The 24,841-nt window shown below is 41.1% G+C and overlaps 1 protein-coding gene across 1 annotated transcript in view; it reads right to left on the bottom strand.

Moving 5' to 3' along the window:
* The window catches only part of BDP1 (B double prime 1, subunit of RNA polymerase III transcription initiation factor IIIB), a 437,422-nt gene extending 413,894 nt beyond the window's left edge, over positions 1–23,528 (bottom strand). The window contains exons 1-2 of the mRNA XM_053701442.1: positions 23,209–23,528; positions 17,386–17,977 (exon numbers count right to left, since the gene is read on the bottom strand). Coding sequence (XP_053557417.1) covers positions 17,386–17,977; positions 23,209–23,441 — 825 coding nt within the window. The 5' untranslated portion in view covers positions 23,442–23,528. The remainder of the gene's footprint in view (positions 1–17,385; positions 17,978–23,208) is intronic.
* Positions 23,529–24,841: the final 1,313 nt, after the last annotated feature.

The raw sequence follows: 24,841 nt of genomic DNA on the forward strand, positions 1-24,841 counted from the left end.
TTTATATAATGGCACCCATTCGTCTGGCCACACTGAATGCACAAGGATCAAACTCCCCCACAAAACGGAAGCTCCTACAGCACTACTTATTTACACACAAGATACACATTCTTTTCTTACAAGAGACCCACTGGATTGGAGACTCCCAGACCATTAAAAACTTCCGAAACTACCGATATGTGAGATAGCATCTAATATGGAAGGGAAAACAAAGGGAGTCGGTATCATGCTTAGCAGGGACTTAGCATTTAAAATGGAATATGTTGAAAGGGGTGACGAAGGACGCTTCCTCATATTAGTTTGCACGCTAAATGAGACTCTACACCTTGGTCTCGATCTACACACCAAATTCCAAACAAATCCCCTTCCTACGCAAGCTCTTGGCCCGCATCGACCAACTTAAAAGGGGACACCTGATAATTGGGGGGAGACTTTAACATGGTGTGGGACCCATTAAGAGATAAACGATCTACCCTAGCAACACATACAGACAGGAATGTTTCATCGCTCTCCAATGCCTTCCATAAACTCATGTATCAGCATGAGCTATATGACGCATGGAGGTGCCTGGCGCCTTCGGACAAATATTTCACCCATTATTCCAAGGCACACAATTCCTATTCAAGGATAGACTACATATTATGCGACTCATGGTCCCTAGATAACTTCGCCAACCCCAGCATCAAACCATGTACTTGGTCAGACAACGATGCGGTCTGTCTAGACTTTACTAAATTACAGTCCCTGACTAGTAGACCCCTTGGAGACTCCCGGAGCAGTGGCTTTCAGACATCGAACTCCCTGAGCTCACTGCGATCATACAGTAATTTTTGACATACAATGACATAGGGAACACAGATATCACCATGATATGGGCAGCCCTCAAAGCATATCTTCGGGGACACTTTATTAAAAAGACGGCACAATATCGTAAGACAAGACGACAGTCACTAGCTAAACTGTATGGAGACCTTCGCACCCTAGAAACCTCTAATAAATTACATCCTAGATCCCAAATGGCCCATCAGATAGCGATTATTAGAGAAGAAATTTCCAACCGAGAAACCCAAAGAGTCCAAGAAAACCTTCACAGACTCAAACAATTATACTATTATAAAGGGAAAAGGGCTGATAAACTTTTAGCCAATAAGCTTCGTAAACGCACACAACAGCAGAGAATAGCCCTACTCAAAACTCAGGATGGGATGGTTCACTCACCTAGGGAAATAGGTATAGCCTTTGCGAGTTACTATTCTTCCCTCTACAACATCGAAACCTCAGACACAATAAATAGAGCCAGTCCTGACAACTTTTGTAAGTTCCTAGAGGGACTAGCCCTGCCTACCCTGACTGAGGAAGCTAAAAGATCTGGGGGAAACACTTCACCCTGGAAGAAGTTAGAGTAGCTATAGCTGATCTTAAGCCTCACAAAGCTCCAGGACCAGATGGGTTCACGGTCACCTTTTATCAAACACTTAGCTCCACTGTATCCCCAATATTGCTCCGATTATTTGCAGAGGTGATTGATCGGGGAAGCTTTCTCCCAGAATTTCTAGAAGCAAACATTATTACAATACCCAAGGAAGACCCAGCGCTATGTTCCAGCTAAAGGCCTATTTCGCTCATTAATGTAGATGCCAAAATATACGCCAAAGTTTTGGCGAATAGATTGGGCAGACACCTACAGTCACTCATACATCTGGACCAAGTAGGATTCACTCTAAACAGGCAAGGTACAGACAATACTCGGCACCTCCGAAACATTTTCACTGAGGCTGCAGATCTGGGGCTTCCCATACTCACCCTGTCGTTAGATGCTGAGAAAGTGTTCGACAGGGTGAGGTGGGAATATCTGTTCAAGACGCTCTCGGCATTCGGCTTACCAGACTTCTTTTGCAAGGCAGCTGGAGTGCTCTACTCAGCCCCTTCGGCAGTTGTGAGAGGTCCGGGGTTTTGTTCACCCAAAATAGAGATCAGGAACGGAACTAGGCAGGGATGCCCCCTCTCTCCACTTCTGTTTGCCCTAGCGATTGAACCTCTGGGAGGTGCCATTCGTAAGTCCACAAACATCCAGGGACTCCAAATGCATGACACTCTGCAGAAACTGGCAGTGTTTGCAGATGACCTTACAATTTTCCTTACAGAGCCCTTGGATTCCCTCCCCTCATTGATGCTACTATTGAGACAATTTGGCGAACTTTCTTATTACAAGATAAATAAGAGTAAAACTGAAGCATCCTCTATTAACATACCACAAAAAGATCAAGAGACTATTACGCGTCTCTATTCTTTCAAATGGTCCACTAGAGGAGTTCGCCACTTAGGCGTCTTCCTTTCCCATATAAAATCTGTAACCATCAAAGAAAATTATGAGACTCTACTAACAGAAGTTACCACAGAACTTAACTCTAAAAGATATGGGGAAATATCTTGGATTGGTAGGGTGGCAGCCCTCAAAATGATGATCCTCCCCAAGCTCACCTATTTATTCCGTTGTATCCCTATCTCAGTGCCAACAACCCTAATACGGAAATTTCAAACTATTTAATTCTTACACCTGGCATAACAGTAGACCCCGGGTAGCTGCCGACATTCTCCAAGCCCCAATTGAGAGAGGGGGCATAGTCCTCCCTAATATACAAAAATACCATGAGGCGGCAATGATAACTCATGCTACTGCATGGGGGTCTTGTCTCCCTCCAACCAGTGGAGAGAGCTGGAGCAGGCCTCTTTACCAGCATATGTCACCCTGGAGGACTTGCTTTGGCTCCCCCCGCACTGGCAATCCAATATCCACATTGCCAATAGTATAGTCAAAGCAGGGACGTGCACTCATAAGAGGCAGGGCCTATCCTGCCATATGTGGCCAAAGCTTAATTAAATTTTAATTAAAACAAAAAAAACAAAAAAAAAGTAAAAAGAAAAATATTTTCCCCCATGTAATGCTATGGAGAGGCAGGTGCAGGAACGCTTCTCTCCATTGCAGTACATGGGTCAAAGGAAAAGCTGTGCTGCAGCGCCACCTGTGTTCTGTCAATATATTAGCAGCAAAAATTGTGACCAATAGGAGGCACCCCTCTTGATGCCTCCTAGCAAGTGAAGGATATATAGATTAATCAGAAGGAGGATGCAGTGAGCAGGGTCATGTGACACAACTGGAAGCTGAGGTAATCTAAGAACAGATGACAGCAAGCAGAAGAGTAAAGTAGTATTCTACATCTCTTGTGATTCACAAATTGTGTTCAGATACAGCTCATTAACAGGGGGGACAGTAAGTGAGCATAACCCAATACTGACAAGAAGTCAAAGGGTCAATTCAAATTTAAATCGATAATTTAAAACCCAGAGTTTGAAGTGTGCAATGTCCACATTATTTAAATTAACGTTTTTGACATTGAATATTGCTAAGCCTCCCTTTTTCATGGTTATTTGATTTAATTAGGTACAAACTCCATATATGTTATGTCTGTTCAGTCAGAGGATGCAGTATCTATTTTTATTTTTTTCTCTGTGTCTCCATTTATTTAAAGACTGCTGTTAACTTGTAATTCACAAATCGATTGAAAGCTGTTGCATTATGTTTTTAATATGTGCTGCTTTCATACAAGTTTATATTAATAAAAAGGAGATGAGTCATTTAAAAAAAAATATATGTAATTATTGCAGTTAAATGTTTTTAGAAGTAATGCCACTGTAAAGTAACTGGTTAAACACATAGTCAAAGGGAGACATTTATAATTAAACTTTCATGATTGAGGTAGAGCATGCTATTTTAATAGACTTTTCTAGTTATTTATATTTTGAGAATTAGCATCAACTGTTACTGGCCCCATGTCAGCAAATCAAATTAGTTTTTGAAAGGAACATGAAAGTCATAATTACATTTCCATCATTCAGATAGAAATTGCACACAAAAAATAAACAAACATTCTATTTTACGTTTATTATTATGTACTTCATTCTTTTGGCATCCTTTGGTGTCCTTTGTTGAAGAGCATACCTAAGTGGGATGTGCAAAAGCATTTCTTGAACACCACATTGCAGCAGCAGCTGTGTTGGCAGTATTGATAACTTGTCCTTTGTGTAAAATTTGTATGGTAAATTATTTCTATTTTTACAATAAAGTAGTGAGTAGAGAAGAGATTGTGTATCATTCTAATTGCTTAGTAACTGGCACTGTGCCACAGAATTGTGTGAGTATGTATGTGAGCAGAGTGTGTGTGGGTGTCAGTGAGCAGAGTATGTGTGCTTTATTCTCCAGGTAATCAATACATTTCCGATGAGCTGGTGCTTTAGTGCAGTGTTTCTCAACAATGGTCCTCAAGTACCCCCAACAGGCCAGGTTTTCATAATAGCTGAATCAGTGCACAGGTGAAGTAATCAGCTGATTAGTAACTCAGTGGTTACTAACTTGCTCTCACCCATCACCTGATTATGTCACCTGTGCACTGGTTCAGCTATCATTTAAACCTGACCTGTTGGGGGTACTTGCGGCCCTCTGTACATGTGTTTCTCCGTCGTATCATATCTAGTGCCTCACCAGCCTCTGACCTCACTGCACGTCACTGAGTCAAAGGATGTCAAGCGACCTGGATTAAATTAAGACACCACAAGCTTATTGCCCCACACCCCTCACCCATGCACTCCATACGGGGTCTGTTACTAGGACTCCCCGACACACACCTTAATACATGGACCAATACAGACATAACTGTGTGTTGGAGTAAAAGTCTTTCACACAGACTAAGACCACACACTGATATGCTGAAGCTACCCAGCTTGGCCCCTAGATTCCAATTTGATCTATTGAGACTAAGATCTTTGATGAAATCTTGGGGCTTCCTGGAAAATAAATTACGGGACCTTACTCCTTGGGAAATACGTTGGCAGACGAACCTCTAACTATACAGGCCTCTTTCAGTACACTACCAATGTTTAATTGGGGAACTGATCCCCCCCCAAGACAAGACACATGGAAGCCTGGGAGAGAGAGACTTACAATTGACATACACGCCTGAAGCATGGAACAGTGCAATTAACCTCACAAAAAAAGCTACTCACCGAGTTACCCTTTACAAGCTGTATTTCAAAATAATTACTAGATGGCACTTAGTACCAACAAAACTGAAAAAAATCTTCCCAGATCACTCACCACAGTGCTGGAGGACTGGGGACCCCCCTACATGTCTGGTGGTCGTGTCCAAAATTGGAACACTACTGGCGCAAGGTAGAACAGACCTGTAAAGACCTGGATTTAGTGGAAACACTATCCCCTGACACTACTATACTACATCTAGGGATAGATAGACTCCATAAACAAAGCTTACTCCTACACATTCTTGCCTCCACTAAATTGCTCAGCGCCAGAAACTGGAAAAAGAGACAACCCCCCAGATGGCAGGGAGTAGTGGACTGTATAAACTATGTGGAAACCATGGAAAACTATGTTTTTAGGGAACGTAGACGACTAAATGACTATTGCCTTATATGGGAACCATGGGACTCACTTGAGACCCACAAAACCCCGTAATTAGACTGGTAAATCAGTACGGATTAGTAACTATTACCTGAAGATCCCCTACCACCCCTGACCAACACACGCCCTAAACCCCCCACATAGATAAACCAGGTGCAGAGACTATGAGATTACCCAACAACCCCATAATGTTATTCTCCTTGGGGGAAGGAGAGATTTGCTGTCCTCCTTGTCCAGAGTTCATTTCCTAAGTGCCTTAGCGACTTAAATTATTACCCTAATGGTAATGCCTTTAATGTTTCCGGTAAAGAAGTCGGAAAATCCAATGATAAGAAAACATCCAAACAAAAGGTGACCTCTGTAAAAACGAGGTTCTAAGAATAGAGATATCTCCCAACCTATTTTCACAAAGTTTTGTACTTCCGAGTGCAGCCTTATGTTTATATGTTGTACATCCCTTCTATATTGCATTTAATGTATGACTTATTTGTAACCTCAATAAAAATTATAAAAAAAAAAAAAAAATTCAAGAAGTGTGTTATTTAAACAAAATAAGTTGAGGGCACTAAAAAGCAAAACTTTTGGAAAAATACAGTGTGTAGTGCTCATTTTTGTCCCAGTCTCAGGGAGAACATGGGCACGTGTAGTTCTCCACATACATTTTTTTTTATCAGTGTGGCGGCATTATGACGTAGCCTCAAAGGGCAGTGTAATACTTTGCAATATAAAATTTTCTGTTATTTATAAATGTTACTTAAAGGGATAGAATGGTCAAAATTAAATGTGCATTGGTGAATTTTAATTTTACTTCCATTAGCAAAAATGCTTCTAGTAAAAGTTACTGTTTTTTCTGCAGCATACACACATATGTGAGGGCCCATATACTAGTATTTAAATAAAACACTTACTTGAGTTACCAGTAGTTTTAAGGACACAAATTATGTTTTCACAAGCAATACACACCACTGCCAGCTCTCTGACCTTGATTACTGGTGCCTAGGCCCTAACAGGATATGTGTGTATGCTGCAGAAAAACAGTAATCATCAGTGGAGGCTCCTCTGTAGGGGCAGTATGGGCAACGCCCTACAAGTTTTTAGGGGGGAGGGGTCCCTTAAAGTGTCAGTACACTGTAAAATTGTTTTATATTAATGTATTTTCAATGACTTGTTATACCAGCTGCAGAGCATAAAACGTATGAGAAATTGAATTTTCAGGTTCATTTGTGTATATGAAGTAGCTGGTTTTACTCTTTTAAACCACAGCCTATTACAATGGGTTGAGTTTCAGGTAATATCTCATTATGTTATAATTTTGTGTACACAGATTAGCCGCCATCTTGGGTACCGGCAGCTGTCTGCCTACCTCTCCCCCTCCCAGATCCCTTTATTTACATTACCCCCCTTTTTTCCTCTCCCTCCATCCCATGCAATACAACGGTATGTACTACCGCTGGATTCCAGCCGTTTTCAAGGTATTGCAGTGATGCCTCAATATTGAGGCATCACTGCAATACCCTTTTTTACCCACCGATGCAGAGAGAGCCTCTTCATCACGATCGCTTCCACCGCTTAAAACCCCAGAGGACGTGTCATGCACGTCCTTGGTTCTTAAGGGGTTAAACAACTTTCCAAATTAATTTTATCACCAATTTTCCTTTGTTCTCTTGGTATTCTTAGTTGAAAGCTAAACCTAAGATGGGACTTCCGGTGGGCGGGCTAAGGAGCAGGCAGCAAGAGACAAGAGCTCCGGCATAACAGAGCTTAAAATAAGGTTTTTGACCCCTAAATGCAGCCTTAAACCACTGCTCCTGCCTCTAACAATAGCCCGTGTGCATTACAGCCTTGACACAGCTGGTGTCTGGCAACTTGCCTCCAGCACAGGCGATAACCATCTCGCCCCCACGGAAAGCACGCCGGCACATGTAAGTGCGTTCGCAGACGACAGGACCCTTAGAGCAGCCTGGCTCACAGCACCGGATCACGTCTGGGAGATAGCTGTCAACGACCGGATGACCGGTCCCCCTGGCACTGCGAGGAAACAAAGACACAGCCGCGGAGACCCGCGAAGACACAGCCGCAACCCCTGAGGCCTAGACACGTGGCGCAGTGAAGCGCCAGACAGCCCACCGTAGTACCGGCAAGGGGCCTCGGACGATAATACATAGATCGCCCTGACTACAGGCAGCGTGGAGCTGGTAGTCCTTGGTGGCGCGAAAACAGTAGCAGCGGCAAGAGGACAGCCGCCATCTTTCTCGGAGCATCAGGGGAGGAACAGCTCATAGAAGATCAGGACCCTGCGACCACCCGGTCCCAACGGAGCTGACTCTTGCTTTGATTCCCAGAGGGGACACAGCCCTCTTACAACGGCAGATCACAGGAGCACGGCCCTGATGATTAGTGAGAGGATCGTCTCTCCCCTCAGCCACTAATGCAGGTAAAAGGGACATACTTTGCATGAAAACTGGGGGAGAGGAGAAAGAGGGAAAGAGGCGGCCTAACACGGCTTTACTCACTAGTCTAACTCCCTAATTATATAAAAAGCAGTGCCTGTTGCCCCCCCCCCCCCCCTGTCCTGCCGGGATATGAAAGCATGTATAGGCCTGAATGATCTGCTAACACCCAGGCTGATGTGAGACTTTGTTGGGGCAAGTGAGAATCAGCCCAGCCCATTGCATTTCTATGAACACAGGACCCTGAGACAGGCTTAAGGCTTAACCTGCTATTTTATCTCTTTACTTCACTGAAAGCACTGAAAGCACAGTGCAGGCAGACACTGTGGGATCATTACCTAGGGACTGCAGTACTTGTACCCTTCCAGTCTAAGCAAAAACACTGGGACACTCTGGGAAATTGTTGTGCTTTTGTGTCCTTTATTGATAGCACCTCTCAAGCGGACATTGTGGGACTGTTACTGAGGAATTACAACACCTGCCCTTAACACCAAACAGATCCAAGATAAGAGGATAAGCCCAGCAGTATTGTATAATCTTGATGTTTGATGTTTTACCAGTTTGTTTTGCACTATTACAGTAGTTTATTGGCTCAGCTGGATGTGATTTTGCTGTAATTTGACTGCCTGGGTTTTATGGATAAATTTCTGGCGGGAGGTAAAATGTCTGGGAAGAACAAAGGCCCAGGAAAGACTAGGGGAGCTGCTGATCACACACAGGATATTACACCTACTATACAAGACACCCCTGCGATGTCTATGGACACACACGTGGTGGTGCAGCAGCTCTCCTCCATCTTTCTCCCTAAAATGGAATGCTTACAAAAAGGCCTTGATCACTTAACGGGGGAGATGAAACAGTTCTCTGTTAGGTTTACTGAGATGGAAAACAGAGTATCAGGGCTTGAGGACACATCAGTCACGCATGGCACTCAGATAGACATCTTAATGAAACAAAATATAATCCTACACCAGCGATTAGAGGACCTGGAAAACAGGTCCCGTCGCAATAATTTACGTATACTAGGGATCCCTGAGAATGTGAAACCTAAAGACCTCATTCACTTTGTAGAAAACACCCTACCTCTTTTACTTAAACTTACACCCATGGTGTTCAGAGGCAGTGTAGAGAGGGCACATAGGGTAGGCCCGGAGAGGCAACAGGAGAGAGGTAACACTCAACCCAGGCAGGTGATGGTCAGGCTCTTACATTTTCAGCTTAAAATTGAGATCTTACGTGCCTATAGGAAAACAACCCCAATTATGTACGAAGACTCAAAGATACTCATTTTTCAGGATTACTCCTCCGAACTTATGAGGAAACGTAAAGAATTTTCTCCCTTGTGCTCTAGGCTCAATGGGGAAGGCAGAAAAGTATACCTTCTGTACCCCGCCAAACTAAAACTCCTAACCCCATCAGGCCCAAAGTTTTTTGACACACCAAGGGAGGTCACTGAATTTCTGGGTAGGGAGCAAGATAGGTCAGCTGCAGGCTCGCCCAGAACCTCACGCTCAGACCCAGGATGAGACATAATGAACACTATATCCTTTAGGTCTATTGCCATCACAAGTTTAGGTAATAGAAATCTCTAAAAATGATGGAATGATTTCTTCATATAGCAAAAGAAACAGCGTTGCTGTTGGAAATTATGTTATGGTTTTATATGTTCATGTTTATATCCTTTTTTTTATAGATTGGTTTCTAAATGTTATAAATGCATCACACTTGTTGAACTTGTGCAATATGGGGACAATTGCTCTGTGCCTAGGTACAGAGCAGATGGTGAACATTAGTGTAGATGACCAGAGCAGAAAAGATGAAAACAAACCTCCCCAACTATTGCCATACCAGGGATTAGTAATAAAATCCACCAAGTTGCTGAAATGTTTCCTACTTTTAATTTTAATTCTAATCATAACTCTACCAAAAGTTTATATACTGTTTTTTCTCTTAGGTTGGTTTCTAAGTGTTATAGGTGCAATACATTTGCTGAGATTTTGCAATATTGGGACAAAGACTCTGCACTTCGGTACAGAGCAAATAATGACCGTTAATCTAGATAATCTAATCAGAAAGGATGAAAATAAATCCCCCCAATTATTGCCATATCAGGGACCAGCAATGAACTTACTTAAATTGTTGAAATGTTTGCTGCTTAAAACTATAACTCTATCAGAGTACAATCCTCACAGACGTGAGGCACAGGTCTGGCACAAAGGTGCGGACCAGTTAAAGGTGTGTAGCTTAGAACTACAGGTTAATTTAAAGATAGAAGATACTACTCAAACTAGCAGGTGCTTAATATTAAGCACATATTTGTTAATGATGCAATGTATTGGTTTATGCCTAACTGTTGACGAACATCTTTTTTCTCTGGCAGAGCTCACAACAATCCAAACTGATACACTGTCAGGCCGTGGGGTCGCCTCTCCGAGCCGGGATGGTAGGTGGGTGTTTTTTTTTTTTTTTTTTGTTTTTTTTTCTCGCACCCTTGTCGAAGAGGGTGGTGGCCAAGACTCACTATCAACACTTAAATGACGGTTAGACTGTTTACATGGAATGTAGGGGGGATTAATTCCCCAACTAAAAGGAGCATGATCTTGACACATTTAAGACGCTTAGGGGCTGGCATAGCACTACTGCAAGAGACCCACCTCTCCGAGGTGGAACATGAAAAACTTAAGAGAGACTGGGTGGGAGCGGTAGAATATGTTTCGCACACTAACTCAAGCAGAGGGATTGCGATCCTGATTGGGAAACGGGTGAAGGCAGAGGTACTAGCAACACACAAAGATAAGGAAGGGAGGTACTTAATTATGAAAATTAGGATCAACCACAAAGTGATGACAATCTGTAATATATATGCCCCAAACTGCAAATCCATAGCTTTTTGGACCACACTCATTCAAACACTGACACCGTATTTGGGGACAGACATAATACTGGGAGGGGACTTTAACCTGGCTCCTAATCCCATATGTGATAGGATGCAGGATATAGAACGCTCTGGGACTGGGCCAAGGCCAAATGGCAAAGGAGCCTTCGAAAAAAAAGTGTTCACGAGACTCTCAGATTCTCTGTATCTGGTTGATATTTGGAGGCTGCGAAACTCCGAAAGCAGAGATTACACATGCATATCTAGGGCAACACCAACACTTTCACGCATCGACCTTTTCCTATTATCCCCCAACCTTATCCCAAGCGTAACCAAGACAAAGATCCACAATGTGGTGATCTCGGATCATGCACCTGTGGAGTTAGAGATTTCTATAGGCCCCTTCATATCTAATAAGAACACGCTAAAATTTCCTGGCTATCTGTATACTTCGGACGCCTTTGTAAAACATGTGACTCACGCATGGAACGATTATCATACTGATAATCAAGCACATGCGAGCACTCCGGAGCTATTCTGGAACACTGCTAAAGCGGTGCTCACTGGGGATATTATATCCTATGTAGCCACGTTACGACGAAAGCTACAAGCCAAACTGCAGAAATTACAAGAGACCCTGACAGATTCTTACCAAGAATACTGTCGTGACCCGAATCCTGTGTCACGGGAAAAATATCTCGCCAGTAAGAGTGAGCTAGATGCCTTTCTTCATCATCAGGCGGTCACGCAAATCCTTAAATACAGTGCTAGATACTACAGAGGGGGAGATAGGTCGGGCAAACTTCTCGCCTCGCTGACAAAACATCACGAGACACGCAAGCCGATTGCTGCCCTTAAATACCATAATCTCACCCACAAAACCCCAGAATCGATTGTGAAGGCCTTGGCGGAGTATTACTCCACACTATATGCCACTCAGGGATTGCCCCCTGAAGAGACAATCTCTGCATTCTGGAAGGACCTTGACATACCACAGATCAGTGCGGAACAATTGGCGGTCTTGAACGCCCCCATCACCCCAGAGGAGGTTACGAGGACGATCTCCTCCATGTCTAATGGCAAAGCGGCAGGCCCTGATGGGCTGCCGATTGAATTCTACAAACTATTGAAGGCGCAGGTTACCCCCACCCTCACTAAATTATACAATATATATTACAAAGACCTGATCCTCCCTCCCAAGACCTTCACTATGGCACATGTATCGCTGATTCCAAAGCCAGGGAAGGATCCCATATTGCCCGAGTCATACCGTCCGATATCTCTTCTCAACTCGGACTACAAGGTGCTCATGAAAATCCTGTCCGACAGACTAAAACTAATATTAACTGACATCATCCACCCTGATCAGACGGGGTTCATGTGTAACAGAACCTCAGTGACTAACGTGAGACGAGTGCTGCATGCTATAGCGCACTTTTCCAGTGAGTCAAACACCGCAGGAACACAGACTAAGTCGGAGGCCTTCCTGCTATCCTTGGATGCGGAGAAGGCCTTCGACAGAGTGGTCTGGAGTCATTTACTTGACGCCATGAGACGTTTTGGTTTCGAGGGTGCCTTCCTGGCTTATATCAATAACATATACACAGCCCCCGAGATTCATGTTATGGCCAATGGCTTATCCTCTCCATGTATCACCCTACAGAGGGGAACTCGTCAGGGGTGTCCCCTCTCCCCCCTTCTCTTCAACCTAGCCCTGGAGCCCTTAGCAATCAAGCTGCGTATAATATACCCGGGCATCGTCATAGGGAAAGCCAGGTTACACCTGGCGCTGTACGCGGACGATATGCTCCTATTCGTAGAACACCCGGCAAAGTATATCCCCAAAATCCTGGCGACCATCGAGGCCTTTGGGTCCTTCTCGGGTTATAAGGTGAACAAAACCAAGTCGGAGATCTTGTGGCTCCGTAGGCACCGAACCAAACCGAATACTTTTCCATTCCGAGAAGCTGCCCCCACCTTAACTTATTTAGGGATTCGACTGTCCACGGATGTGGACACTTTATACAAAGCCAATATCACACGGGTGAGTAGAGAGATCGGGCAGACCCTGGAGGGTTGGAAAAAGCTTCCTGTGTCTCTCTCGGGGCGAGTCAGCCTAATAAAGATGGTGATTCTACCACGAATTTTATATCCATTACTGATGCTACCCCTATTAATATCAAAGATAGACCTGGCATCATACACGCGAGCTATAATAGACTTCTTATGGAAGGGGGGCAAACCACGGATAGCCCTTAATAAATTATGTGCACCCCCCTCTCAGGGAGGATTGGGTCTGCCCAACCTGCGGTTATATAATTGGGCGGCATTATGCCGCTTGGTACTGGACTGGCAGCTTAACACAGAACACTTCTGCACGAGTGACCTGGAGGGCTCGACACTAGGGGACTATAGTTTAGCTTTCTTGCCCTTTGCTCACTTTGGTGATATCCCTACAGGGATTCGAGGAAACTTTCTATATAGAGACATACTAAAGGCGTGGAGGTTGATGCTCCGTCATCTAGGACGCACTTGCGTGTCCTCCAGGATGATACCGCTAAGACACAATAGTGACTTCCCCCCGGGAGTCGACACCTCCCCCTTCATCATATGGGAGGGCGCGGGCTTACGCTTGGTGGGAGATGCTCTGGATCCCTCTACGAAGGGAGTCAAAACATTCACTGACCTGCAACGTCAGTATGGACTACCCAGAAGGCATTTCTATGCTTACTTACAAATGAGACACTACATTGACCAACTGATCAAAACTGACTCACATTTCTGGGAACCACATGCACTTAACCCTTCTATAGTATCATTTAAGTTAGGTAAATTCACACTTTCAGGACTATACAAAACATTAATTGGCAAAACTGAGACAAAAAATTTGGGAACACTAGTGGATAGATGGAGCACAGACTTGAATAGAGAAGGCCTGCCAGAAATAATTCTGCAAAGCTTAGAGAATGTGAGAAGGGCGACCCTATCCATGACATTTAGAGAGTCCCAGTTCAGAATGCTACACAGGGATTACCTGACTCCCCGAAGGACATCTAAGTGGAATCCTATGGTAGTGAATGAGTGTAGCAAATGTAGACTGAGGGATCCTGATTTCCTTCACTATTTTTTTATGTGTCCAAGGATTGGACAGTTTTGGGGACGCATTGCTTACTGGATCAACAAGACCTTGTTGACAAGGGTCGAAATTGGAATAGAACAGGTATGCTTTTTGAATTGGGGAGAGCAGAACCCCAAAATGAACCCCTTACTAACGACAGTAATACTAGTTGCAAGGAAAGTTATACTGAAGGTCTGGACTGACAAAACAGCGCCCTCCTTTGTGACGTTTAGACACAGCCTCTTTAGGCAGCTTCTCATAGAACAAATAGACACTAAGATGGACACTAACAAGCGCTTAAAACACTTTTTGAACAAGTGGCGGGTTTATATAGTTACACTGAGTATTGACGACCAGAAGCGGATCTTGACCCCCTTTGCTCATACTGAGCTCATGCTAACGGCCTCCCTGAGGGGTGAGTGGGGATTTCTATACCAACAAATAGGCGATGGAGGGAGAGGGAGGGAATAAGACACACCAAGGCACTTTCCTGTGTTTTTTTTCTTGGTTTTTTTTTTTTTTTTTTTTTTTTTTCCCCACCATCATCGGGGCCGGGGGGGTGACCACAAAGGTACTACTGAGAGACAGACTATTGTCAACAGTAGACTCACACTAAAAGACTCTGTTTGTTACTACTTATTATTTATAAAGTTAAATGAGGAGGAGGTATATTATATCTACCAAAGAAGCTCAGTCACTGGGAACACAGTAAATTGTATGATAAATGAGACAACCCATTGCTAAATTCTGACGCATGATATAATGGAATCTATTGTCATTACCAATGATATGTCATCACCAATGATAAATTGCTCACTGTGCAACCTTTCTGTACACCTTGCTGTAAACCTTAATGATTGATACACCTGCAATTACAATGTTTGTAACATGTATATCACCTCGTTTATCCTCAATAAAAAGTTAATATTAAAAAAAAAAAAACCTAAGATTCTTAGACCTTGAAGGCTGCCTCTAAGCTGAATGCATTTTACCACTAGAGGGAGTTAGTTCATGTGTTTTATATAGATAACATTGAGCTCATGCACGTGAATTTAACGAGGAGTGAGCACTGATTGGCTAAAATGCAAGTCTGTCAAAAAAAAAAAAAATTAAATAAGAGGGCAGTTTGCAGATGCTTAGATACAAGTTAATCATAGAACGTGTATTAGAACTGTGTTGGTTATGCAAAACTAGGGAATGGTTAATTAAGGGATTATCTATCTTTTAAAATAACAAAAATTCTGGTGTTGACTGTCCCTTTAATTCTTCTACATTTTTCTATTCAGATGAATTTGAGGGAATATTTTATTGAAAACATGAGAGCTAAAAGGGACAGTTTACTCAAAAAATTCTCCCCTTTAATTTCTTCCCAATGATCCCCTTTACTTGCTGGAGTGTATTAAATTGTTTACAAGTAGCTCCTTTTCCCTTATATTGGCATTTGAAATAGTTGATTTAGCATGTGGTATCCCCACCTATTCTGAAAGTTTGTGGCCGCAGGTCAAAGCTATAGATAAGCTTTGTAAACACATCCAGCAGAAAAAAATTACACTCCCAGTGGGGTATAGCAGAGATAAGGTAATAAAATGTTGATTTTACATTGTTCTCTCCAAGTACTGGCGATTGTTTTATGGACAGATATAAGATAAAGAAGCAGGTATATGTGCACAATGTGATACAGTAATGAGATCTGATTATATCTACAAGCTCAACCCATTTTATTAGGTTGTGGCTTCAAAACACAAAATCAGAGCTTTAATATACACAAATAAACCTTAAGCATCTAATTTCCATACATTTTTTACTCTGCAGTTGGCAAAAAAAGCAATTGTAAACACATTAAGGGAAAAACTATTTTACAGTGTACTGTCCCTTTAAAGTAATATATTTGATATATCCACAATGTAACACCTTAATAAACCTCCTTATAGCTCAGGGCTTGAAAATGATGGGAGATACAGCTCCAGGCATTTTACATGCAGAATGTGTTAGCACTCTACAAATAACTCATAATAATAATCAAGTTCCAATTTTTATTATTGTACATAATTATATTTGTATAACAACAACCTATCCTGGATACAACATTTGATAATTTGTCAATGCACATCTTGCAAGCACTGCTGCCATAGAGTGCTGAAGACATCTGCATGCTCTTAAGCCCTTATGAACTTGCCTAAATTTACTCTTCAACAAAAGATAAAGCAAAATTGATTAATAGAAGTAAACTGGAAAGTTGCATGTTCAATTTTAACTGTACTGTCCCTTTAAATAGATCAAATCCCATTTAGAGACATTAAACCCACGTTTTTTCTTTCATGATTCAGAAATTGCATGTAATTTTAAACAACTTTCCAATTTCCTGCCATTATTTAATTTGCTTCCTTCTCTTGTTATGCTTTGCTGAAAGGTTTATCTTGGTAAGTTCAGGAGCAGCAAAGAACCTAGGTTCTAGCTGCTGATTTGTGGCTGCGCACACACACTCTTGTCATTGGTTCACCTGTGTGTTCAGTTAGAAAAAAAGTAGTGCATTGCTGCTCCTTCAACAAATGATACCAAACGAATGAAGCAAATTTCGAAAATAAAAGTAAACTTGAAAGTAGTTTAAAATTGTATGTTCTACCTAAATCATGAAAGAAAATGTTTGGGTTTCATGTCTCTTTAAAGGGCCAGTAAACCTAGAAAATAATGTTATATAATTCTGCACATAGTGCAGAATAATATAACATTATATTAGCGCTAGCTTTTTATAACATAATATTGCCTGTGAATTTTTATTAAAAAAAGAGGGTTTTTCAGACCAGCCCTCTGCACTCTACTGAGCGGGTCTGGTTTTCCCTCAGAGCGCATCTGGGCAGCTGTCTAGACACAGCGCGGCCTGACCGCGCCATTACACTCAATGTAGCTTGCTGTTGCTCTGTCTGACAGCGGGAGCGAGCTACATTGAGTGTAATGGCGCGGTCGGGCCGGGCTGTGACTAGACAGCTGCCCAGATGCGCTCTGAGGGAAAACCAGACCCGCTCAGTAGAGCGCAGAGGGCTGGTCTGAAAAACCCTCTTTTTTAATAAAAATTCACAGGCAATATTATGTTATATAAAGCTAGCACTAATATAATGTTATATAATTCTGCACTATGTGCAGAATTATATAACATTATTTTCAAGGTTTACTGGCCCTTTAAGATTGCATTTTGATACTAGGAAAGACCAGGTCCCATGCAAATATTAGCACTGAGTGGACCAGGCAATTAATAGAGAGGTGAACCTACCCAGTTCCTGTATTCTTATTCTAATTTTCAGGCCACAGTATGTAGTTCCCAGGCACAGCCTAGATAAGGAGATGCTGCCTGCTACATTTTAATCAGGACAAGACACAAGCACCCAGGCAATTCAAGCCCCAAATCAGAACATTTTTTTTTCACTTTTGATCATCCCTTTTAAACAACACATTCTATAAAATAGCTTACCTTTTCTTTCCTTAGTTCATCTTTAAGCAGCTCTCTTAATTTTTGGGCTCTCCTAAGTCGCTCACGTTCCAAATTATAAACCTTTTTCTTCACAGGAGTAGTTTGTGTGATACCCAAGTATTTCTCATTGATACAAGATTCCTGTGAGGGTATCTCTTTAAGAGGACACTGTTCGTCCTTCCTGAGGGACTCAGCAGTTTTAGAAGGGGTTGTTTCTGGATATTTAAAAACAGGTTTTTTGAAAGGAGAATATTGGGGAATTTGAGGCACAGGAGTCCTTTTTTCAGGAAGAGAATGGTGCAGTCCTTGAGAGGGATCCTTAGGGGTGGAGGACTTTACAGTACTCTGTAACGTTTTCTTCTCTGACTCAGCAGCGTCATTCTTTTGAAGTGAAGCATTAACGATTGGTGGTGGTGGTGGTGGATGGACTTCAACCTTAGAGTCCTTCTGTGAAGCATTACTAACAGAAGAATTGGAAACCCTTGGTTTTGCCAAATTAGGCAACGTTGAAATTCTTTTCCTTCTTTGAAGAGGTGTATGTGTAGTTAAGCTTGGTTTATCTTCAGTGCTGACACTCAGGGTCTTTTCTTGTCTATTAGAAAAGACAATTGAGATATGAATTTAAAAAAAAAACTGCACAATTAACTAAAATTACTATAACAGGGATAGTCTACACTAAAATGTTATTGTTTTAAAAGATAGATAATGCCTTTACTACCCATTCCCCAGCAACATTTTTATGTTAATATTTAAACCTCTAAATGTCTGCCTGTTTCTAAGCCACTATTGACAGCCTCTTAATCACATGCTTTTGTATTTGCTTTTCACAACAGGAGACTGCTAGTTCATGTGGGCCATATAGATAACGATGTGTTAACGCAGGAGAAGTTATTTAAGATTTAGCACAACAATACTAAATAGTCAACAGATAATAAATAATAGTCACAGTGATGTGATCAGGGGGCTGACAGAAGTTGTTTAGCTACAAGGTAATCATAGAGGTAAAAAGTATATTAAATGTAACCGTGTTAGTTATGCAAAACTGGGGAAAGAGTAATATATGGGTTACCTATCTTATAAATCAATAAAAAATTATATTGTAGACTGTCCCTTTAATAGTCACCATAATATTAATAACTTAGTCATTGATTCTGCTGTTATTTATATTAGCATTTTAAAAACATATCAATGTGTTATGTATGATGAAAAATTAGCAGTATGAAACGGATTTGATTTCAGTTTAGTGGATAATGTCATACTGGAGTAAAGTGAGAAACTGAGTCATCAGTTAAAGGGAACTGATGGATATCTATACTTCCCACTTTATGACGATGAAATGTTTATGTGCAGACCTTAAACCAAAGTATCATGACACAAAGTAAGCAGGAACATGTGCAGAAAACATGAAATGCTGGCTAAATAATGTAATATCCAGGTTCCTAAACTATTTGTTTCAACATATATTTGCATGCATCTCTAATACAGAACACTGTGAAATTGTTGTTAAGTAATTCATGTTTGTTGGAGGAGCAGCAATGCACAACTGGGACCTAGCTAAGCAATAAGGCCCTGATGATGGAGAGAAATTACACTGCAGACTTCACAGGGGCTGAACTCTCTAAATTCTCTAAGGAAAAAGGGCGGAACCTGGAAGTCTCAGACAGATGAGAGATGCCTCCCATAAAGCTCTTTGCTCAGATGAGATGATCCAAACAATCCTTCAGCACTGCAATATCCCTCAAAAGACTCTAGAAATGCAAATTTTGCTATACTTAATCTAAGGGGCGTTCCTTGAATTTCTGTATGTGAAGGAGAGACAAGCCCAGTGCTTACAGTACACTTTGTGCTTTGTATTTTATATTACTTTACGAATAATATTGGGTACTATAAAAGGGATATGAAACCCAGTTTTTTTCTTTCACAATTCAGATAGAGCATTAAATTTTAAGCAAATTTCTAATTACTCCTATTATCAATTTTTCTTCTCTCTTGGCATCAGGAAAGTAAGCTTAGGAGCCGGGCCATTTAGCCACCAATCAGCAAGCTCTACACAGGTGCTAAACCAAAAATAAGCCGGCGCCTAAGTTTACATTCATGCTTTTTCAAATAAAGATAACAAGAGAACGAAGAAACATTCAATATAGGAGTTGCTTAACCTCTTATGACCACGGCGTACCCTGTACGTCGCTGGTCGTTAAGGGATTGTGTGGCGATAAGACCGCACTATTACTCCCTCTCTATATCTGGATGGCTTGTTAAAATAGCACTGTCTCACCACTGGCAGTGAGACTGCGCTATTAAAAAAGGCACCCGCGTAGAGTACATTGCTGGCCATTAAGAGGTTAAAATTAGATGCTCTATCTGAATCATGAAAAAAAAATTGGGTTTCATATCTCTAAGTTGTATTACATTTAAAGCTATGCACTTTCTATTTCATATTTTAATGCATTTAGATACAGCAGCAATTTCACAAATTCTGATTATGTTTTGACAGTTTCTGTGTTACTTTAACAAATTAGGATCATACTTTGTATATTTCTTTGTATAAAACAGATAGTTTCAGAAAACGGGAGGGACAGGGGAGTTTTCAGCAAATTAAGGCATTTCAGTCTCTCTCCCAGGGATAATGAGCATCTAGAAGTGTATGGACACTTTAAAAAAAAATCTGGATTATACTGGATTGAAAGACAATGCGTGCAACTTTAAATAACTTTACAATTTATTTCTATTATCTAATTTGTTTTGTTCTTTTTGCATCTTTGCTGAAAAGTATACCTAGGAAGGCTCAGGAGCTGCCGATTGGTGGCTGCACATATATGCCAATTGTCATTGGCTTTCAGCTAGCTCCCAGTAGTGTATTGATGCTCCTTCAACATAGGATACCATGAGAATTAAGCAAATTAGATAATAGAAGTAAACTGGAACATTGATTAAAATTGTATTCTCTATCTGAATCATGAGAGAAAATTCTGGGGTTTAATGTCCCTTTAAGTAACATCTTTAAATAGACAGCGTTTACATTGCAAAGTATTACACTACCCATACCCTACTTCATAATGCCCCCCAGTTTGCACAATTTCCTCTGAAGAATACAGATTAAACACACTTTTAAAAATGTCAGCTTGCCAACTTGATGCATTTGTTCCAAGGGACATTTAAAAGGACACTGAACCCAAATTTTTTCTTTCGTGATTCGGATAGAGCATGCAATTTTAAGCAACTTTCTATTTTACTTCTATTATCAGATTTTCTTCATTCTCTTGGTATCTTTATTTGAAATGCAAGAATGTAAGTTTAGATGCCGGCCCATTTTTGGTGTGATTGGTGCATAAATTCACCCACCAATAAAAAAGTGCTGTCCAGGGTTCTTAACGAAAAAAATAGCTTAGATGCCTTCTTTTTCAAATAAAGATAGCAAGAGAACGAAGAAAAAAATGATAATCTGAGTAAATAAGAAAGTTGCATGCTCTATCTGAATAACGAAAGAATAAATTTGGGCTCAGTGTCCCTTTAAGTATTTTTGAATGTATATGTATCAGTCAGTTTTAAAAAGTATCAGTGACTGGAAAGCTTTGTACATTTTGCAAAAAAAATATTGAAACCTCTAGTGCAGTGATGGCGAACCTATGGCACGCGTCACAGCTGGCACTCAGAGGCCAGTCTGTTGGCACGCGAGCCATAACTCTGCAAACATTGTTTACTGTTGTTAAGGGACTTGTATGGCGTGTACAGCATGGCAGGAACGCACACTGGTGCAACGCCGCCCCATGCAGATTCGCGGCCAATCGGCCGCCAACAGGGGGGTGTCAAATGCGGCGATGTCTGTCCGCCTGCTCAGAGCAGGTGGACAGGTTATGGAGCAGCAGTCTTTAGACCGCTGCTTCATAACTGGTGTTTCTGGCGAACACGGGCCCTCAAACTCCGTCCGGAGCTTTATAAATGGGCCCCTAAGGTACTTTTTATTTGCTACTTTTGAATGGGATCACAATGTACACCAATGAGGGTTGGCTTGTATTTTTAATAGTATGCTACTATATGGTTTTTCTTGTACATGTGCTGGTGTGGATATCACTACTCTATGTTTTAAAAAAAAGTCAGCCATTATCTCATTGCTTTTTGGGAAAGACTATGTTTAATTACTTTTCCCTCGCTAGCCACCAGTGGTTGCTCATTACACAAACACAAAGTCCTCAGAGGTCCTCTTTGAAGATATAATGAGGATGTTTTTAGGATTAAAATTATTTTTTACCATTTAAGATGGCTGCTTAAGTGCTTGCACATGATTGGCAGCTGGGAAGATAGAGATTGTGCAGAAATCACACAAGTACTGGTGCTCCTGTAAAACTATCCTTGAAACACCTCTCTCTTTTCGGTCTCTTTCTCTCTCTGTCTCTCTTTTTCTATTTCTCTTTCTTTCTCTCTCTTTCACTTTCTCTCACTCTCTCCTCTGTATCATTGAAACCTCTTATTGTATTTTTATGTTGAGACAAAAGCAGTTAATTAGCGTAGACAGTTGTATGAAGTGTTTTTTTAATGAAAAGGGCTGTTGCTTAGGCTTATAACAAAAGGGCTAATAAGTGAACGAGAAATGATGACTCTCAACATCCATCAGAAGTTGTTGCAGGTTTGTAGCAATTGAAGATACTCTTTGTTAGGTTATTGTGAAATGTGTGACGCATGTTTCAAAACCAAAACACAAATTTATAAGCATAGATACTACAACAGTCAACTATGAACACAACACACTGTCAATAGATGCAAATTTGTTACTGTGCACTTTTATGAAGTCTAGGCACAAATCATATGTTGCATTAACAATGCAAGAACTTCCTAGAAGCACTTTGTAATAATGGCAAAGTACTGACAGCAAAACGTCTGATCAACAGGAGATACACAGATCATTTTTCATATCCCATGAACAGGAAGAGGTTGCTGGTGAAATGTAATCACAGCAGTTTATCCCACACACTGGAGCTTTATAAATACACTGGGGGCACACATGGATGGCTCCTAAATTTGATCTATACAAAAAGCCTTGCCTCACTTCATAAAAAAAAAATGTTCAATTGGATTATAAATTGGAGTTAAATTAAAGGGATACTAAACCCACATTTTTATCTTTCATTATTTAGATAGTGCATGCAATTTTAAGCAATTTACTAATTTACTCAAATTATAAATTTTTCTTCGTTCTCTTGCTATCTTTATTTGAAAAAGTAGGAACATACGCTTACGAGGAAGCCCATTTTTTGTTCAGAACCCTAGATAGCACTTGCTGATTGGTGGGTACATTTAGCCAACAATCAGCAAGCAATACCCAGGTGCTGAACTAAAGATGGGCTGGCTCGTACGCTAACATTTCTGCATTTTCAAATAAAGATACCAAGAGAATGAAGAAAAATGTATAAAAAAAAATGAGTAAATTATTAAGTTGCTTAAAATGGGATGCTCTATCTGAATCATGAAAGAAGAAAAAAATTGGGTTCAGTATCACTTTAACGAAGCACTGACATAAAAAAAAAAGTACCACACACACAACAGTGACTCGTCAATGTGCCAAATGGTTCCTAAACATAGTCTATATATAGCACCTATCGTTTGAACTGTGAAAAAGCCTATAATGTGTGTGAATATTGCATTTACCTTGTCCGTATTACATTTAAGAGCACACAGATGAATACTCAGACTATGCAAATAAAAATAAACTATGCTTCCTGTATCTGCAATGCCAGTAATGCACACTGTATTTAGTATAACTGTCATTGTGCCAGAATACGAATACATATACATTGCAAAGAACTTTTAAGTCCTGGGAGCACTCACAGGCCTGTACTTTCTAGGGACTGTGATTCTCCGCTCTCTTGCCCAGTGCTGAGCTCCACGGCCGGGGAATTGGTGATGATCTCGATAGCTGTGGTGCTACCCTTCTTCGACTCTTCATTCTCAGGAGCTCCACCTCCGATAGCCTCTCGCTCGGCTCCCGTACCACTTAAAGAAGGACCTCGGCCTCCCGGCCTGACATTAGGCTTAAAGCTGAGCCTAGCTCTGCGTATCATGGTATCGTGTAGAAACAGTAGCTCTTCCTCATCCCGAGAACTAGCTCAGTAACCACCTGTGTGTAGAGCACGCTGTCAGGTCAGTCATGTGGGAGTGGGGAGTAATGTGAAATGGGTGGCTTTCAGGATGACGTCAGTGTTGTGCGCCGTGTACTGACGTCATTCGTATCGTTCATGTAACCTAAGTAGAGTGAAGTAGAGCTGTCATTTGTTGATCAAGTTATTTTATTTGCCCTACAAAGCAGATGGATACGTCCCAGTATACTACAGGTGACTTCTTTTGAGGATTAACATGTACCTCACAAGAAGCGTTGTGTGCTATTTTGTTATAGCAATTATAAGCTCGCCGCATGTGTGGCCTAAGTGCTCAAAACAGCCACATGCTACTACTTTTACTTGTAAAGTGTTAATCACATTGGATTAATTAAATTTCGGAAGCCAGTGAGAAAATATATAAATACTACTAATCATTAGTAAAATCCCTTTGGATTATATTTCAAATTGAGCACAGATTATATCTGCACAATGAGAGTTATTTTGCATTTGGGCTGCACAATTAATAATGCTCAATCTATCTAGTATTCCAAGTTGTTGGTAAAATGTTTTGCTGCATTGTTTTATTTTAATGTGCCAGATACTTTGGAAAGCATAAATATCTGTCCCTAAATGGACACTAAACACTTTGATATTTTTATATAAAATGTTATCGTAATGAAACAACTTTGTAGTATGCTTTTATTTTGCCACCTTTTTTATGTAAATTAGCATTTTTTTATTCCCTGAACTTAAACTGCACCCTGCTATATAGCTGTAGCTAATTGGCTTTAACTGATAACTGCAAAACAATTCACTTTATACCAACATTATATGCAGCTACTGGAGGCCAATTCTTGCAGTCTCTGTTTCGTTTAGTCAGCTCAGTGAGTGGAGCAGCAATTTGGGAGAAGTTCTTTACTACTTGCGATAATAGTTGGAAAACCCCAAGAATCTCTAGTTCCTTTAATGAGGTGGGTTGGGGCCATTCCATAACTGCGGTTAGCTTTGTAGGATCCATGGCAAAAAAACCCTTTGAGATGACATATCCAAGGAACTGGATTTGGAGGCCAACTGTCCCTCAATCCATTCGAATTGATGATTGTGTTTACCTAGCCAAGGTAGACCAAGGATAACTGGATGTGCAGGAGAATGAATGACATCGAACTGCAACTGTTCGGTATGTAGGACTCCCACAGTCATGTTTAGGGGTGCTGAATCGAAATGGAATAAACCATCCAGAGTGGTTATTTAAGACATTGTTTTGAAGAAGGGGCAACCCTGTGTGAATCATGAAACAGTGATCTAGGAAATTTCCAGCTGGCTTGAGCATGGACAAAATTCTGAAGAATGGTAAGGGTAGGGTG

Source organism: Bombina bombina, chromosome 2 (assembly GCF_027579735.1).
Source record: "Bombina bombina isolate aBomBom1 chromosome 2, aBomBom1.pri, whole genome shotgun sequence".
Taxonomy (NCBI): domain Eukaryota; kingdom Metazoa; phylum Chordata; class Amphibia; order Anura; family Bombinatoridae; genus Bombina; species Bombina bombina.